Below are 15,999 nucleotides of genomic sequence, written 5' to 3' on the forward strand. Positions count from 1 at the left end.
CAACTGCGGGCGCTCACTCCACTCCCAGGATTTGAACCTGGGACCTTTTGGTCTGCAAGTTCAGCAGCTCAGCGCTTTAACACACTTCGCCACCGGGGTTCCCAATATAGAGAGATAGGGAGAAATAAAATAGTAGTTTTTCCAAGGGTCAGTTATAGGGACAGAGACAGGTTTAATTTCTAAACAACAATTTATTTCCTTTGAAAAATATTTCTTTTTTAAAAAAGAAACTAATGGGGGGAGGAAGAAGGGGGTTTTACACAAAGAATAAAGAGGAAAAGCTTCACATGTGCTCAGCCAAATCCACCCCTACCACTTCAAAACTCCCAGCTCCTTCCCTTCAAAGAAAAAAAATTTAAAAATATGCCAAGCAGCAAGGCAAAAAAGAAAACCCAAATCTTTATCCAGTGCACAGTGCCCTCACCAGCTAGGCAAGGAAACAGCAAGGCAAGGCAAAAGGCAAGGCAACCAGCAAGCCAAGCCAAGTGGAGAGAGACAGCAAGCCAACCAACCCACCAGTACCCACCAGCAGCAGCACAGGACGCGACCGCATTGGCTGCTTTAGGGGCAGTGCCCCCCTAATATACCCCCTCTGTCCAGTCCGCGTCACTGTTTCCTTGGCCTCCGATTGGCCAAGGATCACCTCCTCCCCACCTCCTCTTCTGACGCACTAGGAACAAGTTTGCAGGACTGGATGCCACATGGCTTGAAAACGAAAGCAAAGTACGGTATTTGTGCAGCTTTCTCCTTCGTATCGGCTTTTGTTTCGTCCAAAAATGGCGTCTTTCATTTCCTGCATTTGAATGGATGGTACGAAATGAATACACAAATGAAACAGATGAAACAAATATCACACACAACACTACTGAGTACTAATTGGGACTTTCCCAGTCCTAAAACCGGACACTTGGAGGGAATGATAGAGAGACTCAAGAGAAGTTGATCTACATGTACTAACAATTAGATTTAGGCCTTAATGGTCCACTACATACTATATTTTTCTTTTTTCTATTACGTTACACAGTCCCTTCGATTTTAAGAATTTATGAAATAAGAAAAATTATTCTGGAGGAGCATGTCTAACTGTTGTGAAGAGTAGTTTACTATATGATAACCTTTTTGAAGATTGCTAAAATGGCTTCAATATCTGTAAATAAATATTAATAAAAAGCTAATGATTATTTTGACTTCTTGTGACTTCTTGTCAGAGAACTTGTGTATCAATTCTTGTGTATCAATTTTTACAAGATTTTTTTTTAAACTTTTAATGTACTTCCTTGCATTGTTCCAATTCCTTAACAGCATTTTCACATAGGAATTTAGTTGGCAAAGCTTTTCCTGGCATGATGGGAGCCAGGAAATAACTTTGCCTGAATATATTAGGTTGCTCTGAGGCACAGTTGGAACTACTAAAAGTAAAGCAATGCTAATATACAAATAAAATGTTGGTGTGATCATTAGCCAGTAGCAATAGAAAATCCTTTAGAATGGTAAGTATACAATTCATTATACTTGTTGGTGGACCAATTGGCTATATATATATTCACATAACTATCCACTTATTTCTTACGTACCACTACACAATTCCTAATTATTTGTGGGAACAGAATCGTGCAATTTAAAATTTAATATTTTTGTATCATCCTACAGAAAAAAATGTCTCTGACTTTACATTTGTTTTAAGTAGTGTCAGATTTAATCCAGACTAGGGGTTCTTTTTATTAATTAAGTTAAATTTGGATTATTTTAATTGATGTTTTAATAACGGATGTTTTAAATTATTTGGATTTTGATTGTAATTGTTTATTTTTGGAATTATATGTTGTTGGCATAGAATTGTTGCCTGTTGTAAGGTCGCCCTGAGTCTCCTTTGGGGTGAGAATGTGGGAAATAAATAAATTAATTTCCTTGACTACTGAGCTTTCCAGATGAGTTCCTATCTGCATGCTTTTTCAAAAGCTTATTTGCATGTTAATTAAGATAGCTTTACTAAATTTGATCTGCTAAACTGCTTAGGGCTAAGATCCTGCAAGCAGATCTTAGAAGGTATTATCTGACTGCTGGGGTTTAGCCAAGTTTCTTAATTAACCCTGAATTAACTCCCCCCCCATTTGGAAAAGAAGCACAATGTTACTAATTCTGGATTGAAAAAAAAATTAGGGAACTGATAAAAGGGACGTTGAAAGCTAAAATCGACTTTTTAAGATCTCTTCTTTTAACTGTCCTTTTAAGATTACTCTCTATCAGCCCTCCTCAGTTTCGCCCTGAAAACCAAAAGAAAAATAATAATAATCTAGAATGTATATCATAGTTCGGGAAAGTTAACATCAGATGTAGGGGAATACGCTACCTGTTTAATGAGCAGACTCAAAGATATTATTAATAACAATTTTATTTTAGAAAATAGAAATTATTGCAATGGTGCATGTGGGCAATTTTAGATACTAGACTTCTTTTGACTGGAAGTCATTTAGAATAATGGAATCACAGAATTGTTAAATTGAAAGGCTCCTCAAGGGCCATCTAGCCCAATTCTTGCCTGTGCAGAGAATCTACATCTAAAACTTGCCTGACAAATGGCTAACATAGGTTAAGTGTCATTCAAGGCAGCTTGTCCTACTGTCCAAAAATGTAGGTGACAATGTATATTACTTTACCAACTTCATACTTTATCACTTTCATACTGGAATGGAGGTGATATCAGAGCCAAACTTTAGAATGAGTACCTAGGACTCCACTTAGAGTGAGTAAATTGTCTCTAAAACGTATCAGAACTGATAAGCCATTTACTCACTCTTAAGTGGAGTCCTGGATGCTTATCTTAAGGTTTAGCTCTGATAATACCTCCATGCTACTTTTCCAGTATGCCAGTATGTCTATCCCCAAGGTTGAATAGACATTTGAAAAGTATGTTGTTGTGTGTGGCAAGTTTTTACCAGCTTATTACTATTTAAGACAACCCTATCATGGTTTTTTTTTTTGCAAGATTTGTTCAGAAGTGGTGTTGTGTTTACTTTCCCGAGGGAGTGTGACTTGCCTAAGATCACCCATTGTGTTTCCATGTCCATACAGGGATTTAAACCTTGATCTCAGCTGTGATAGTTGTAGTCCAGTGCTCAAACCACTACACCATGCTGGCTCTTTTTGATAGTAATAGTAAGCTATAATAAATAATAAACCCATGGGACACAAAAACCAGTGAAAACTTCCAACACATGCAATATGGTGGAAAGCTGAAAGCCAGTAAATGGTTCTAATTACAGTAAGTCAAGGACCACACTGAAGTCTTACAACTCTTGGGTCAGCTCATTTGTTCAGGGCCGGATGCAGCTCTTTGGGGTCTCACGTCTGGCCCACGTCTGCCTCAGCCCTCCCCTCAGCAACAGCCAAGTGGGCTTTGGGGTGGTCTCCACTACTGCTTGTCTTGGGCAAGTGGCCCTGTCTTTATTTATTTATTTACAGTATTTGTATTCCACCCTTCTCACTCCGAAGGGGAATCAGGGCAGATTACAATGCACATACATATGGCAAACATTCAGTGCCATCAGACAACCAACATAAGGGTATGCTTGATTCTGGTCAAAGGGGGAGCTGTTGCTTCACCATCCACTAGTGACACCGAGTACTGTACTTCCTCATTCCTTTTCCTGTGCTGCTAGCAGTTTTATGGTGTTGTAAATTAGTTAAATTAGCCTCCCGCATAAAGTGTACCTAAATTTCCTAGTTGACAGATGCAACTGTTTTTTGGGCTGCTTAGGTAAACAGCAAGCTGGGCTATTTAATGGTTGGGGGCTTAACCTGACCTGGGCTTCGAACTCATGACCTCTTGGTCAGCAGTGATTTATTGCAGCTGGCTACTAATCAGCTGCGCCGGGAGGACTGCTTCAGGAAGACATGCGGCGGCTGAGAGCTCTCCAGAGCACTCTCAGCCACCATGTGTCTCCCAGCATATGGATGGGGGTTTTTTTTCGTGTCAGGAGTGACTTGAGAAACTGCAAGTCACTTCTGGTGTGAGAGAATTGGCTGTCTGTGAGGACGTTGCCCAGGGGACGCCCGGATGTTTTTTTGATGTTTTTACCATCCTTGTGGGAGGTTTCTCTGCATGGAGCTGGAGCTGATAGAGGGAGCTCATCCGTGCTCTCCCGGGGTGGGATTCGAACCTGGCAGCCTTCAGGTCAGCAACCCAACCTTCAAGTTACAAGGCTTAAATCCACTACTCCACCGGGGGCTCCGGATGGATAGGGTGAGCAGTCCTTATGCTGGGAGGACAGCCTGAGGATGACCAACTCCCAGCCCCACTCCTCATGGCCCTGCTCCACCCCAGCCCCCCCCCCAGCCCCCCCCCCTCACCCCTGCCTCCTCCTGGGCCCACTTCACCCTCCCTCCTGGCCCGGCCCTTCTAGCTGGATCCGCAATGTGGCCTCAGGGCAAAAAAGTTAGCCCATGCCTGAGCTAGCCTCTAGCTTGGAGCTGAATACTCCTCCTTTTTGGCAACTCCTTCCAAGGCCTTTGCCCACTCATAGACAGATACTCATAAATGAGGATGTGTATCTATAGTGTGCAAAGGCCAGTTCTTCGGGAGGGGTGCAGACTCTAAGGATGCTGACTTCTCAGGATTTGAATCCAGAGTGTTGGCATAGTCATAATGCTAGGGGATTGGACTTTTATCACCTCTGTATTTGTTGCTGCCAATCTAACACATCTGACTGGACCTTGTTACTGGGCTGGAATCAGAGACAAGGCTAATACGTATTCAGAAGGGGACTTTGACATTTATATGCACTCAAAGCAACATAGTGAACATTATATAAACTATTTTGTGTCTTTCAGATTGTAAATACAATTGTCATTCTTACTGTCAAGACATGGTACATCTAGACTGTCAACAGAAGGGAAAACTGATGGACTACAGCTCTAGATATGACAGTTCAGCAGACACTGATGTTGGGACTGTAGTAAGTTTATCCTTGCATATCATATTATTTCTGTTGTTGTTGTTGTTGTTAACTGTCATCAAGTCACCTTCGATTTATTGCAACCCTATGAATGAGAGACTTCCAGGTCACCCTGACATTAACATTAACAGTTGAAATCTTGCCAGCCGTGGCTTTCAGGACTGAGTCTATCCAATTGTAATGTGGTCTTTCCTACTGCCTTTCTTATCTTACTAAGCCTGATTATCTTCTATAGTGAGGTCCATAATTTGTTCACAGTATAAGAGTCAAGTCACTTTGGCTTCTATGGAGAGTTCGAGATTGATTTGCCCTAAAACCCATTGATTTGTCCTTTTGGAAGTCCAGAATATCTTTAGAACTTTCCTTCAGCACCACAGTTCAAATGAGTTGTTTCTCTTCCGGTCAGCTTTCTTCATTGTCCAACTTTCACAACTGTACATATAAATTAGAGCTACAATAACATGGCTAATGCTGACTTTCGGATTCAATGATATATCTTTACACTTGAGGATCTTGTCTAATTTTTTCATAGCTGCTCTTTCAAGTCCTCTCTTTCCTCAAATTTTGTAACTGTAATCTTCACATTAATTAATGACTGAGCCAAGGTATAAAGAAATATTTGACAATATCAATGTCTTCACTATCTACTTTAAAGTTATGTACAGCCTCTGTGTTAACATATAGAGTTGGGGGTAATGGACAACCTTGTTTTGTTTTTGTTTTCTGTTTACAAAGCTTTTGATAAAGATAATCATACATTTCTGTTAAGATTGTTTCAGAAACTGAACATAGGAGAATTTTTTTTTGCAAAACACTGCAACAATTGTATAGTAATTGCACAGCAAAATTAAGGGTGAATGATGGAAGAACAGGAGAAATCCCAATCTCAAATGGAACAATTTTAATTTTAATTTTATCAGGTCCTCTTACTGGTTAAATGAAGCAATTTTCATTATGCTATTCTCCATCTTCTCCAAAATCTTAATCATATTAATACTACTAATAATCACCAATATTTTGGAATGGGATGATGATTGACAATAGAGAACAACAAGGCAATTTTATTTAAGTACAGTAGAGTCTCACTTATCCAACATAAACGGGCCGGCAGAACATTGGATAAGCGAATATGTTGAATTATAAGGAGAGATTAAGGAGAAGCCTATTAAACACCAAATTAGGTTATGATTTTACAAATTAAGTACCAAAACATCATGTTATACAACAAATTTGACAGAAAAAGTAGTTCAATATGCAGTAATGCTACATAGTAATGACTGTATTTACAAATTTAGCACCAAAATATCTCTATGTATTGAAATCATTGACTACAAAAATGTGTTGGATAATCCAGAACATTGGATAAGCGAATGTTGGATAAGTGAGACTCTACTGTATATCTGGTTAGAGACAAGCCCTGTCCAGCTTAATGAGACTTAACTGCTTTGAAATACCAAGGGTGCATCTACACTATAGAATGAATAATTTTAACTGTTATGACTCAATGGGGCTCCAGTAGTCAGGGGCTCCACGGTGCCATGTTGCTTCCTGCCTCCTCCTCCTCCTCCTATTATTATTATTATTATTATTATTATTATTATTATTATTATTATTATTATCAACACAACAACGTTGTATGGCACAGCAAACAAGATAGATATGCTGGATTTCGTTTCGCAAAACCACAAGTCGAACACTTCCCAAGTGTCTAGGACTGTGTGATGTATTTTCTGATGATGTGTGCAGATCCCAGTAGGGTGGCCTTTTGCAGTTGGCAGATGGTGATTATTATTATTATTATTATTATTATTATTATTATTATTATTATTATTCCTACTACTATTGTTACAGAGGCTGGATTGCTATCTGCCAGGGGTGCTTGTGCTTTTCCTGCATGGCATAAGGGGTTTGACTGGATGGCCCCTGGGGTCTTCCACTGAAATACTGTTAAGTTTAGGTAACCTTTCAGTCTGCAAGTTCAGCAGCTCAGCGCTTTAATATACTGCGCCACCGGGGGCTCCACTGTTTAAGTTGGTTAAAATTGTTCTTAATTTTAAATATTGTATTGTTCTTTCTGTTTTTCTTTCTTTCTTTCTTTCTTTCTTTCTTTCTTTCTTTCTTTCTTTCACCTGCTTCTAGCCCAGCCCATTTGTCAAATCTTAAAACGCAGTGTGGCCCCTGTGAGCAAAAGTTTGCCCATGACTGATATATATACATAACTAGCTGTGCCTTGCCATGCGTTGCTGTGGCCCATTGGAATTGCACTGAATAGCTCTGGTTTTTGGGTTTTTTTTAGGCCCTGTGGAGGTTCGTGACATGATATTTTGTGGTTTCAACCTCGAGGCGTGGATGATGGATTGTGTTGTGAAATTTCGAGGTTGGGGGTGTTTAGTTTTGTTGTTTTGCTCGGTGCCAGGATTCCATCATGTTTTTATATATATAGATATATGATGATAGATTATATAATATATAAACATTTATTGGGGCTCCACAAGAAACTTTTGCTTCAAAAAGGGCTCATCGGCTGAAAAAGTCTGAGAACCCCTGAGTTAGACAATGTTGCATATTATTTCTCTCCAACTTCCAATTCTTCTGGCTGAATCAACACCCTAAATAACCAAATTGAATCTAAAGTTGGTACTAATGTTGGAGAGTGGTCCCTGTTCAAAGTGGTCCCTGGTCAAAAAAAAGGTTGGGAACCACTGAGTTGGAGATTGGGGGAGAAAAAGATAGCGAGAAGTGAAAGCAGGAATTAAAGGAGAAAGGAATGAACTGGAAAAGGAAGACATTTGTATGTTGCTGTTCTTTTAACAATGGTGCAACCTGTATGACTCACACCAGAAAAAGGACCTTTATTGTCTTTTCAACTATTAAGGGAAAGGTGAGGAATATTGGGTCAAAATATGGGAAAATTAACAGTAACAAGCATATTCAGTAAATATTTAGTTTCCTGGCAGTCATTGCTTGCACCTGCTGAGTCCTAATGGAGGACATGATTGAAGAGACTTCACAAGAGGAAGGAAAGGAGGAAATGACAGGTTGGCAGATCTGGCTTCTAGAGATGCCACCCCTAAGCAGCCTGCAACAGGAAGGGCCAGCAAGTAATACCATGGGGAAAAAAATCTCTTGAAAGAGGTGTATTTGCTTTGGATCTTTTCCTCTTTGTCTGAAGGTCTGGAGGAAAGGATCCAGCCCTGTCAACTGAGAACCCTTATTGCATGTATCAAAAAATTCAAGCTTGATTGTTTTGATGCTGTTTGAGAATCCAGAAAACTATTTGGAAACTGGTTTGCGATCCAACAATTAATTGTTTTCTGGGTGATTTTGTCACATACTCTAAGGCAATGGTTCTTAACCTGTGGGTTCATGGATGTTTTGGCCTGCAACTCCCAGAAATCCTGGCAGCTGGTAAACTGGCTGGGATATCTGGGTTGTAGGCCAAAACACCCGGGGACCCACAGGTTGAGTACCATTGCTCTGAGGCAATGAGAATTTCTGAACAAGATGAAGTATGATGTTGGTTAAGTCTGATTTGAGAGGAGTGGACACAAACATGCACATTCCTGCAATTGGCTTTCTTATACTTGTTTGTAGTCTAATAATTTGGGCAAAAATGCTTATCTTGATTTATTATCAGCCAAGATTTATTATATGCCAAGAAGGATATTCACACACTCAAAAGTTTGGCTCTGAAGTAAGACCAAATGGAAAGTCGGGGAAATGTCCATAATCTATGCCAACTCATCTGTCTTGTCTCCTAAATTCACTGCCTTATTACTGTCTGTTCTGTGTTTCAGTCCTCCAACAGATTAATTTAAATTCAGATTGTATTTACATTCTAAACTTCTCACTGCTACCAGTCAAAAGTTTTATTTATGACTGGGTATTCCCTCCACTGAAATGGTAAAGATTCCCAGCTATACACAATGCATAAATGATACATTTCATGTAGGTTTGGCTTTATTCCATAATGAGTGAAAGCAATCTCTCTCTTCAAGCCTTAACATTGCATGCATGCTCTCAATAGAGCCATTTAACAGCTGTGAAGAGACTTGTGGACTTGAGTTTTGGCAGGGCTGGGGTGCTGTAATACAGCATACCATATAACAATTGTTTCTTTTTAAAACTTGTAAAACTGGCTACAAAGGGATTGTGTTCATGTGTCTTCTTTAGAAATATGCTAGCTTTTAAAAAACATCCTAGTTTCATTTTATCATGTACTCTGGCATGAAGCTGCAATTAAAACTACAGTAGTTGTTTTATTAGATAATTGAAACTGAGCAAAAGTAATGGTTATGCCTCCTAATGGGAGGAATGGCACAAGAAAGTATCCAGGAATTGGTTTGCTCGGTATTATATTAAAGTTTAAGAACCTTCCCTTGGCAAGAATAAGGATGTTGACCCATTACGTTGCTGTTGTTCTGTGCTTTCCAGTGGACTGACATACCATCCATAACCATATCATAGGCCAGATTCAGAGGAGGTTTGCCACTGCTTTCCTCTAAGGCAGTGGTTCTCAACCTGTGGGTTCCCAGATGTTTTGGCCTACAACTCCCAGAAATTTCAGTTACCTTGAGCTGATCATGGTGAATGTATAAAACTAGATGTTTATGTTTGAATGGCATACAACTTATGTAAAGATAGGTACGGACAAATGTTTGAACTTGGAATGCTGACATGCTCAATGAACTTCTAGCCCAGTGTTTCTCTGCCTAGGGTCCCTAGATGTTTTTGGCCAACAACTCCCAGGAATCTCAGCCAGTTTACCAGCTGTTAGGATTTCTGGGAGTTGAGGGCCAAAACATCTGGGGACCCACAGGTTGAAAACCACTGCTCTAGAGTAATGATTTTTTTCAGTTGATGGACAGCTTTAGACCTCAGTTAAACTTAGCTCCTGCAGACATTATTGAGTTTAGTGACCTAAAACACCAATGTGAGATAATTTTTGAATATGTCTTTTTATGCATGTTGCATGAACTTGTTGGACCCCTATATTTATGTGTGCCTTAAACAACTCAAGTGTACTTTCCATATGTAAAGCCATCAAATATGTGAACAAGTTTTCTGAATGACCATTTGTACTTGTAAATAAATGCTAATCTAATACAATCAAATTCCAAGTGTTTGATATTTTGCAGAATAAAGCAGGAACTGACTTATGTCCCCTCTATAGACCTGGGTGTATCTCTTTAATCTAATTTCAAGCTGACTTTTAAAAACAAAAGAAATGTGATGGAACTTCTTATATTATTGAAGAAATATTTCATTATGAACGTATGAGTGTAAAATCAAATGTTTTGCTGGACTCTGAGGTCATTATTTGGGTACTGTGCTATCCAGCAGCTGTTGAAATGCATTGGGAAAAGTTTGTAAATGTTTATTGACCCATTGCAACAGGTGTTGGACATTAGTTCCACCTTAGATGAACAAAAAGTTAATAATGAGATGGATGATGCTCTTTTTCTTTACACAAGCATTTATCTGCTTAAAATATACTCACACTGTTATATTTTGGTTGTTGTTGCAGTACTTTTATTTGTTTCTCCTAGATCAGGACTCAAAGTAGCTTACAGGAATTAGAAAGATATTGTTAAAAGTCTACAAGATATAAAGTTAAAACTAGACTAAATAATTCTGTCCTAGAGTGACCTTCCAATAAAATAAAATATTTTAAAATTCTTATTGACAGCTTGCAAAAACTGAAATGTAAATAATTTCGGGCATGACATTTGTTCTTTGTATTGATTCGAAGTTTAGAAACGACTGTTTTTATTAATAACCAAGGGAGGAAATTATGTTCCTCATAGGATGTGTCATCCAGATCTTTCTCCATTTTGTCACCCTTCTTCTGTTGGACATGTTCCAGCTGATCAGTATCCTTCTTGAGTATCCCTCATCTGGAAATCTGAAATACTCTAAATCCTTAGAATTTATCACTTGGGTGGCTGAGATAGTCCCACCTTTGTTTTTTTATGGTTCACAGTACACAAATTTTGTTTCATGCATAAAATTAGTAAAAGTTATATGAAACATAAATGAATTTCATGTTTTGTTTTGGGCTCCATTTTGAAGGTATCTTATTATGTATGCATATTCAAATGTAAATATAAGTATTTTTTTAAAGTCTTTCAAAATCTGAAATATTTCTAAGTCTCCCACACATTCTGGGTAAAGGTGTGTAACCTTTATTGTCATCAAGAGCAATAACTGCGAGAGTTCCTGCACTGAAAGTCAGCAAAGGTAAAAGTAAAGGTTTCCTCTTGATATTAAGTCTAGTCGTGTCCAACTCTGGAGGTTGGTACTCATCTCCATTTCTAAGTCGCCGTTGTCCGTAGACACCTCCAAGGTCATGTGACTGGCATGACTGCATGTAACGCCGTTACCTTCCTGCCAGAGCAGTATCTATTGATCTACTCACATTTGCATGTTTTCAAACTGCTAGGTTGGCAGAGGCTGGGGCTAACATCGGGAGCTCACCCCACTCCCCGTATTCAAACCGCCAACCTTTCAGTCAGCAAGTTCAGCAACTCAGCGGTTTAATCTGCTGTGCCACCAGGGGCTAAACTCCCCTCTCTTTGAATTATGAAGATCATGAAGATCTTTGAGTATCATCCATGAACTACAACAGGGCTCCCTAAACATTTTTCTACTCACAACCCTTTTCCACCAAGAAATTTTTACATCTTGCTTAACAGACTGAATTTCCTTTTTATGAAGTACAGCATAATAATAATAATAATAATAATAATAATAATAATAATAATAATAATAAAAAACCAGTACAGGTGGTCCCAGTGGTGATTGGCACATTGGGTACCGTGCCAAAAGATCACAGCCGGCATTTGGAAACAATAGGCATTGACAAAATTATGATCTGCCAACTGCAAAAGGCCACCCTACTGGAATCTGCGCGCATCATCCAAAAATACATCACACAGTCCTAGACACTTGGGAAGTGTTCGGCTTGTGATTTTGTGATAGGAGATCCTGCATATCTATCTTGTTTACTGTGTCAGACTATGTCGTTGTGTCAATAATAATAATAATAATAACTTTATTTTTGTACCCCACCTCCATCTCCTCGAAGGGACTCAGGGCGACTAACATGGGGCCAAGCCCAGGCAAACACAGGATAAAATACATACATCATACAAAATAAGCAAGATAAAATACAATTATCTGCAATGACATAACAAAATAGCAGAAGCATTTTCTGCAGAATCCTCTGTAAACACTGCACGTTGTTGCTAACAGATTTTCGTCAATGTCTAGGTGGCATTCAGAAACTGTTTAATGTTGCCAATTTGTTCGTGACCCCAGTATTGAGCTAAGGGAAGCAGTGAACTAAACAACCAAAGTATCTCTTCCCTCATTATGCCCTGTCTGCCTTGTACCTTTGGCTGTTATGTTTAGACAAGAAACATACGGGTTAGGCACTACCACCAAAACATCTCTAGAATAGCTCCAAAAGCTTCTTAAAAACGCACTGTGCAGATACAGATAACCCACTTGTGTCCTGAAAGAACTACAGTTACAGGTTAGCAACCTCTCCACCAGGTGGCAATTCTGAGCTGAAGCAACCAAATACAATGGATTAGCTACACCTGGTTCTAAGGATAGGAGGGCTATTCTTAGCCCAGCCCTTTTATAGGTGGAATGCAAGGAGCTAGTGATTAGACTCTGTTGATTCAACAGTGTGATAAGAAGGAAGAAAGTTTTTCATAAATGTAAATATTGGAAGTGCTGAAGTGGAAGTTCAAAGTAGTTTTGGCATCTCAGGGTCTGTGTTCTACCTGCTGTGTTTGTGGCAAACAACTTCAAAGTTAATTGGATGAAAATGTGGGTAAAAAGGCTTTCCCAGAATGGAGTGCAAGCAAGCCAAACCAACCAACTTCTAAAGCTACAGGCATTGACCCTGAGTTTTGTTGATTTACTTTGATTCAAACCATCTGCACTCAAACAATTAAGAGCCTCCAAATCTCCGAAGAGTTTCCTTCCTCTGATTATAACATGTGCTGCTTGTTAAAACACAGAGGTAAACAGTTAATGTATTTCATATGGGTAGCGGTGTTAGCCCGTGGACGCAAACACAACAAAGGGGCTTCTGGTACCTTGAAGATGACAGATTTGTTGCGTCATACATTGACACAACAAATCTGCGTCATCAAGGCTATGTCAGCAATTTTAGAAGTGTTATAATTATGCATACATTATATGGACCAATATATTAAAAAGGTAGTAGCATGGTGTGTGACACATCTATACAATTCAGTGAAGGGGGGTTTATCTGGTTTTTGTGGATGCCCTGTTCAAGAACAAATAATCTTTGTATAAGGTATATCAACATCATGATCACAATTCTTCCACATTCCTACCACATATTCTGCCATTTTTAGGACATTTTTTAAGGCAGCGAGTGATGGCAAAATTCCTGGAGCACAGCAGCTCTGCTGGCTTATCTGAAATTCCAGTGCGAATCCAGCATCATTCCAACTGAGTTTCTCAAATTCCAACAGTGCACATATGTACCATCATTATGCAGCAGTATATGCTGTATTTATAATATTTTTTACTATTTCTGTTAATTTCATATGGAAAACGTGTTTTCTGCTTAGTACTATGCAGAATTACATGTATATAAAACAACTTAGCTTCACTTATAGATTCCTGTTCTTTCTCTTTATTGTTTCCTTACAACATGAAAGGGACATGTGTGATTTTTTCCCCCTGAAAGGCACATCCTTAAGAATCATTGTAGGGACATTTATTCTGGGGCATTAGTTTCCAGTGCAGAAATCTAATGTTGTTTGATTTTTCTTCTTAACTTTAAGCATACCCTCCAATATGTACCCTCCAATATTTTACAGATCAAAATTGGGACAGCTACATCAACATGTGATTAGGATGCCAAAAGTTTTGAATGACACAAGCCAGGAGAGGCTACAGCAGTGTACTTTTCCTTGAGCTTATTGGGAGGAACAAGAGTCTGTTTTCTCCCTTTGCTGAATGAATGGGGCTATACTTTTGCCCTGTGAACTCAGTTTGCAGCAATTGAAATAAGACAGAAATGGGGGGAACAGTGGGAAGAAAATAAGGAAACTAGGCTTTTTCAAAAACAGCTGAACAAGTGCATGAACAGAGGGTAAATTGGGCCTATCTCTGTCAAAATGGGGCAGTTTGGGGATATGGAATAGTTAACGCTGGAATGAAAGGACCCATTTGTTTTTCAAGAGAACATCCTTCAGCAATACTGATTTTTTAAAGTTTTATCATGTCAGAAGCGACTTGAGAACATACTGCAAGTTGCTTCTGGTATGAAAGAATTTGCTATCTACAGAGACGTTGCCCAGTGGATGTGTTAGATGAGAGGTTTCTCTCATGTCCCCGCAAGCTAGAGCTGACAGATGGGAGCTCACCCTGTCTTGCAGATTTGAACCGAAAACTTTCAGATCAGCAACCCAACTTTCAGTTCAGTTGTTCATCCAGTACAAGGGATTAACCCATTGCACCACCGCAGCTCATTAACAATTCTGAAAAAAATATTGGATAGCAACATTGTTCAATTTAAATCAAGAAATAGCTTCTGAGTATGTTGTATTGCCCAATCAGGTTTGCGAAACACTGAAGCACAGATTCATCCCCTGATGAGCAATGTATGACATTTCTTATTCTTCCTTCTCTTCAGTATCCATGTGTTATCGAACACAACCACCACCCCTAATAAAAGAAATGCATAGTTCTACCCCCATGGAAGACATGGTTCCCCAACGACAAAGGGTCAAATGAACTACAATGGCCATCATCCCTGCAGCCTCCCTCAAGCCTCTCGGTACCAGCAGCACTCCCAGCTCCATAGCCCCCAACTGTCCCTACATACATACACTCCAGCTCCGCTGTTCAACCTGAGCCGGTCCGCAGGGCTCTGCTGGAGATCGCCTCATGGCCCCACTCTCTCTCCCAACTAAGTTGCAACCCAAATTGCTACACTATATCATCTACCTTCATTTCCAGACCGTCTAGTATACAAAGGATCTTTCTATATTTATTTTATTTTTTTCTTATGCAAATGTGCATATCAAGGCAGATGAATGCATTAAAACAAAAAAGGCAAATAACCTTTCCCAGCTGACACTCAGCGACAGTGAGATCCCTCTCCCTTCACCTTTCTCTCCACCTAGAAACCTGTATTAACCAACTGAACTTTTATATTTTTATTATTATTGAACTATATGAAGTTGAAGGCAAAATCTATATGAACGTATGAACTGTAATAACCTCTTGAGCAATTCCAGACACTCTTTCCACACTCTGTGTGGGAACCAGAGATGTGACATAATCTGTGGAACAAAGAATCTTCCTGCATGCTGGCGGGAGGCCATTCTCCTGCCACCCGAAATGTCCCTTTTGGGGATCTCAGCTATCCATGGGACAAAAGTTTAGGAAGAAATTTTGATTGCACTCCCATCGCCAATAGACATTTCTGGGATCCTTTCTTTGTCTTCCCAGCATGGGAAGATGTCTGGAGATCCAGCGGCCATCGTCTTTTCATCCAGGATCTGGTATCTATATCATCCTATCAATCATCTTTTCGAACTCCATTCCATTGTTTGTTTGTTTTATCGGGCCAGGCCCCATGTAAGCCGCCCCGAGTTCCTTCGGGGAGATGGGGCGGGGTATAAAAATAAAGTTATTATATTATTATTATTATTATTATTATTGTTACACACCCAGGGGTTGACACAGCCCCTGGAGATCTCTCCGCCCCGGGATCACCTTCTTTGGCTCATTGGGAGCCCCAGGACTTCCCTGCCCAGCTGGGAGGGGATCCCCGGCCATGTCATTGCTACCTCCTCCAATCAGCATAAGCACTGGCTAAACCCCACCTCTCAACCAATCAGAGGCCTGGAAAATGCTGGCTGGCTTCTTGGCACTGGCCAATCAGGAGGGTAGGAGTGAATTTCGAAACATAGCAATGTTAATGCATGAAATGTTCATGTATAAAAATGCCTGCTTTTTGCTTATGAGTGGTACTTGTACCCTTTGA

The 15,999-nt window shown here is 39.6% G+C and overlaps 1 protein-coding gene across 1 annotated transcript in view; it reads left to right on the forward strand.

Annotated features, from left to right (window-relative positions):
* rassf3 (Ras association domain family member 3) overlaps positions 1-15,999 on the forward strand; it is a 73,764-nt gene that overhangs the window by 10,985 nt on the left and 46,780 nt on the right. The window contains exon 2 of the mRNA XM_062982555.1: positions 4,831-4,955. Coding sequence (XP_062838625.1) covers positions 4,831-4,955 — 125 coding nt within the window. The remainder of the gene's footprint in view (positions 1-4,830; positions 4,956-15,999) is intronic.

Source organism: Anolis carolinensis, chromosome 5 (assembly GCF_035594765.1).
Source record: "Anolis carolinensis isolate JA03-04 chromosome 5, rAnoCar3.1.pri, whole genome shotgun sequence".
Taxonomy (NCBI): Eukaryota; Metazoa; Chordata; class Lepidosauria; order Squamata; family Dactyloidae; genus Anolis; species Anolis carolinensis.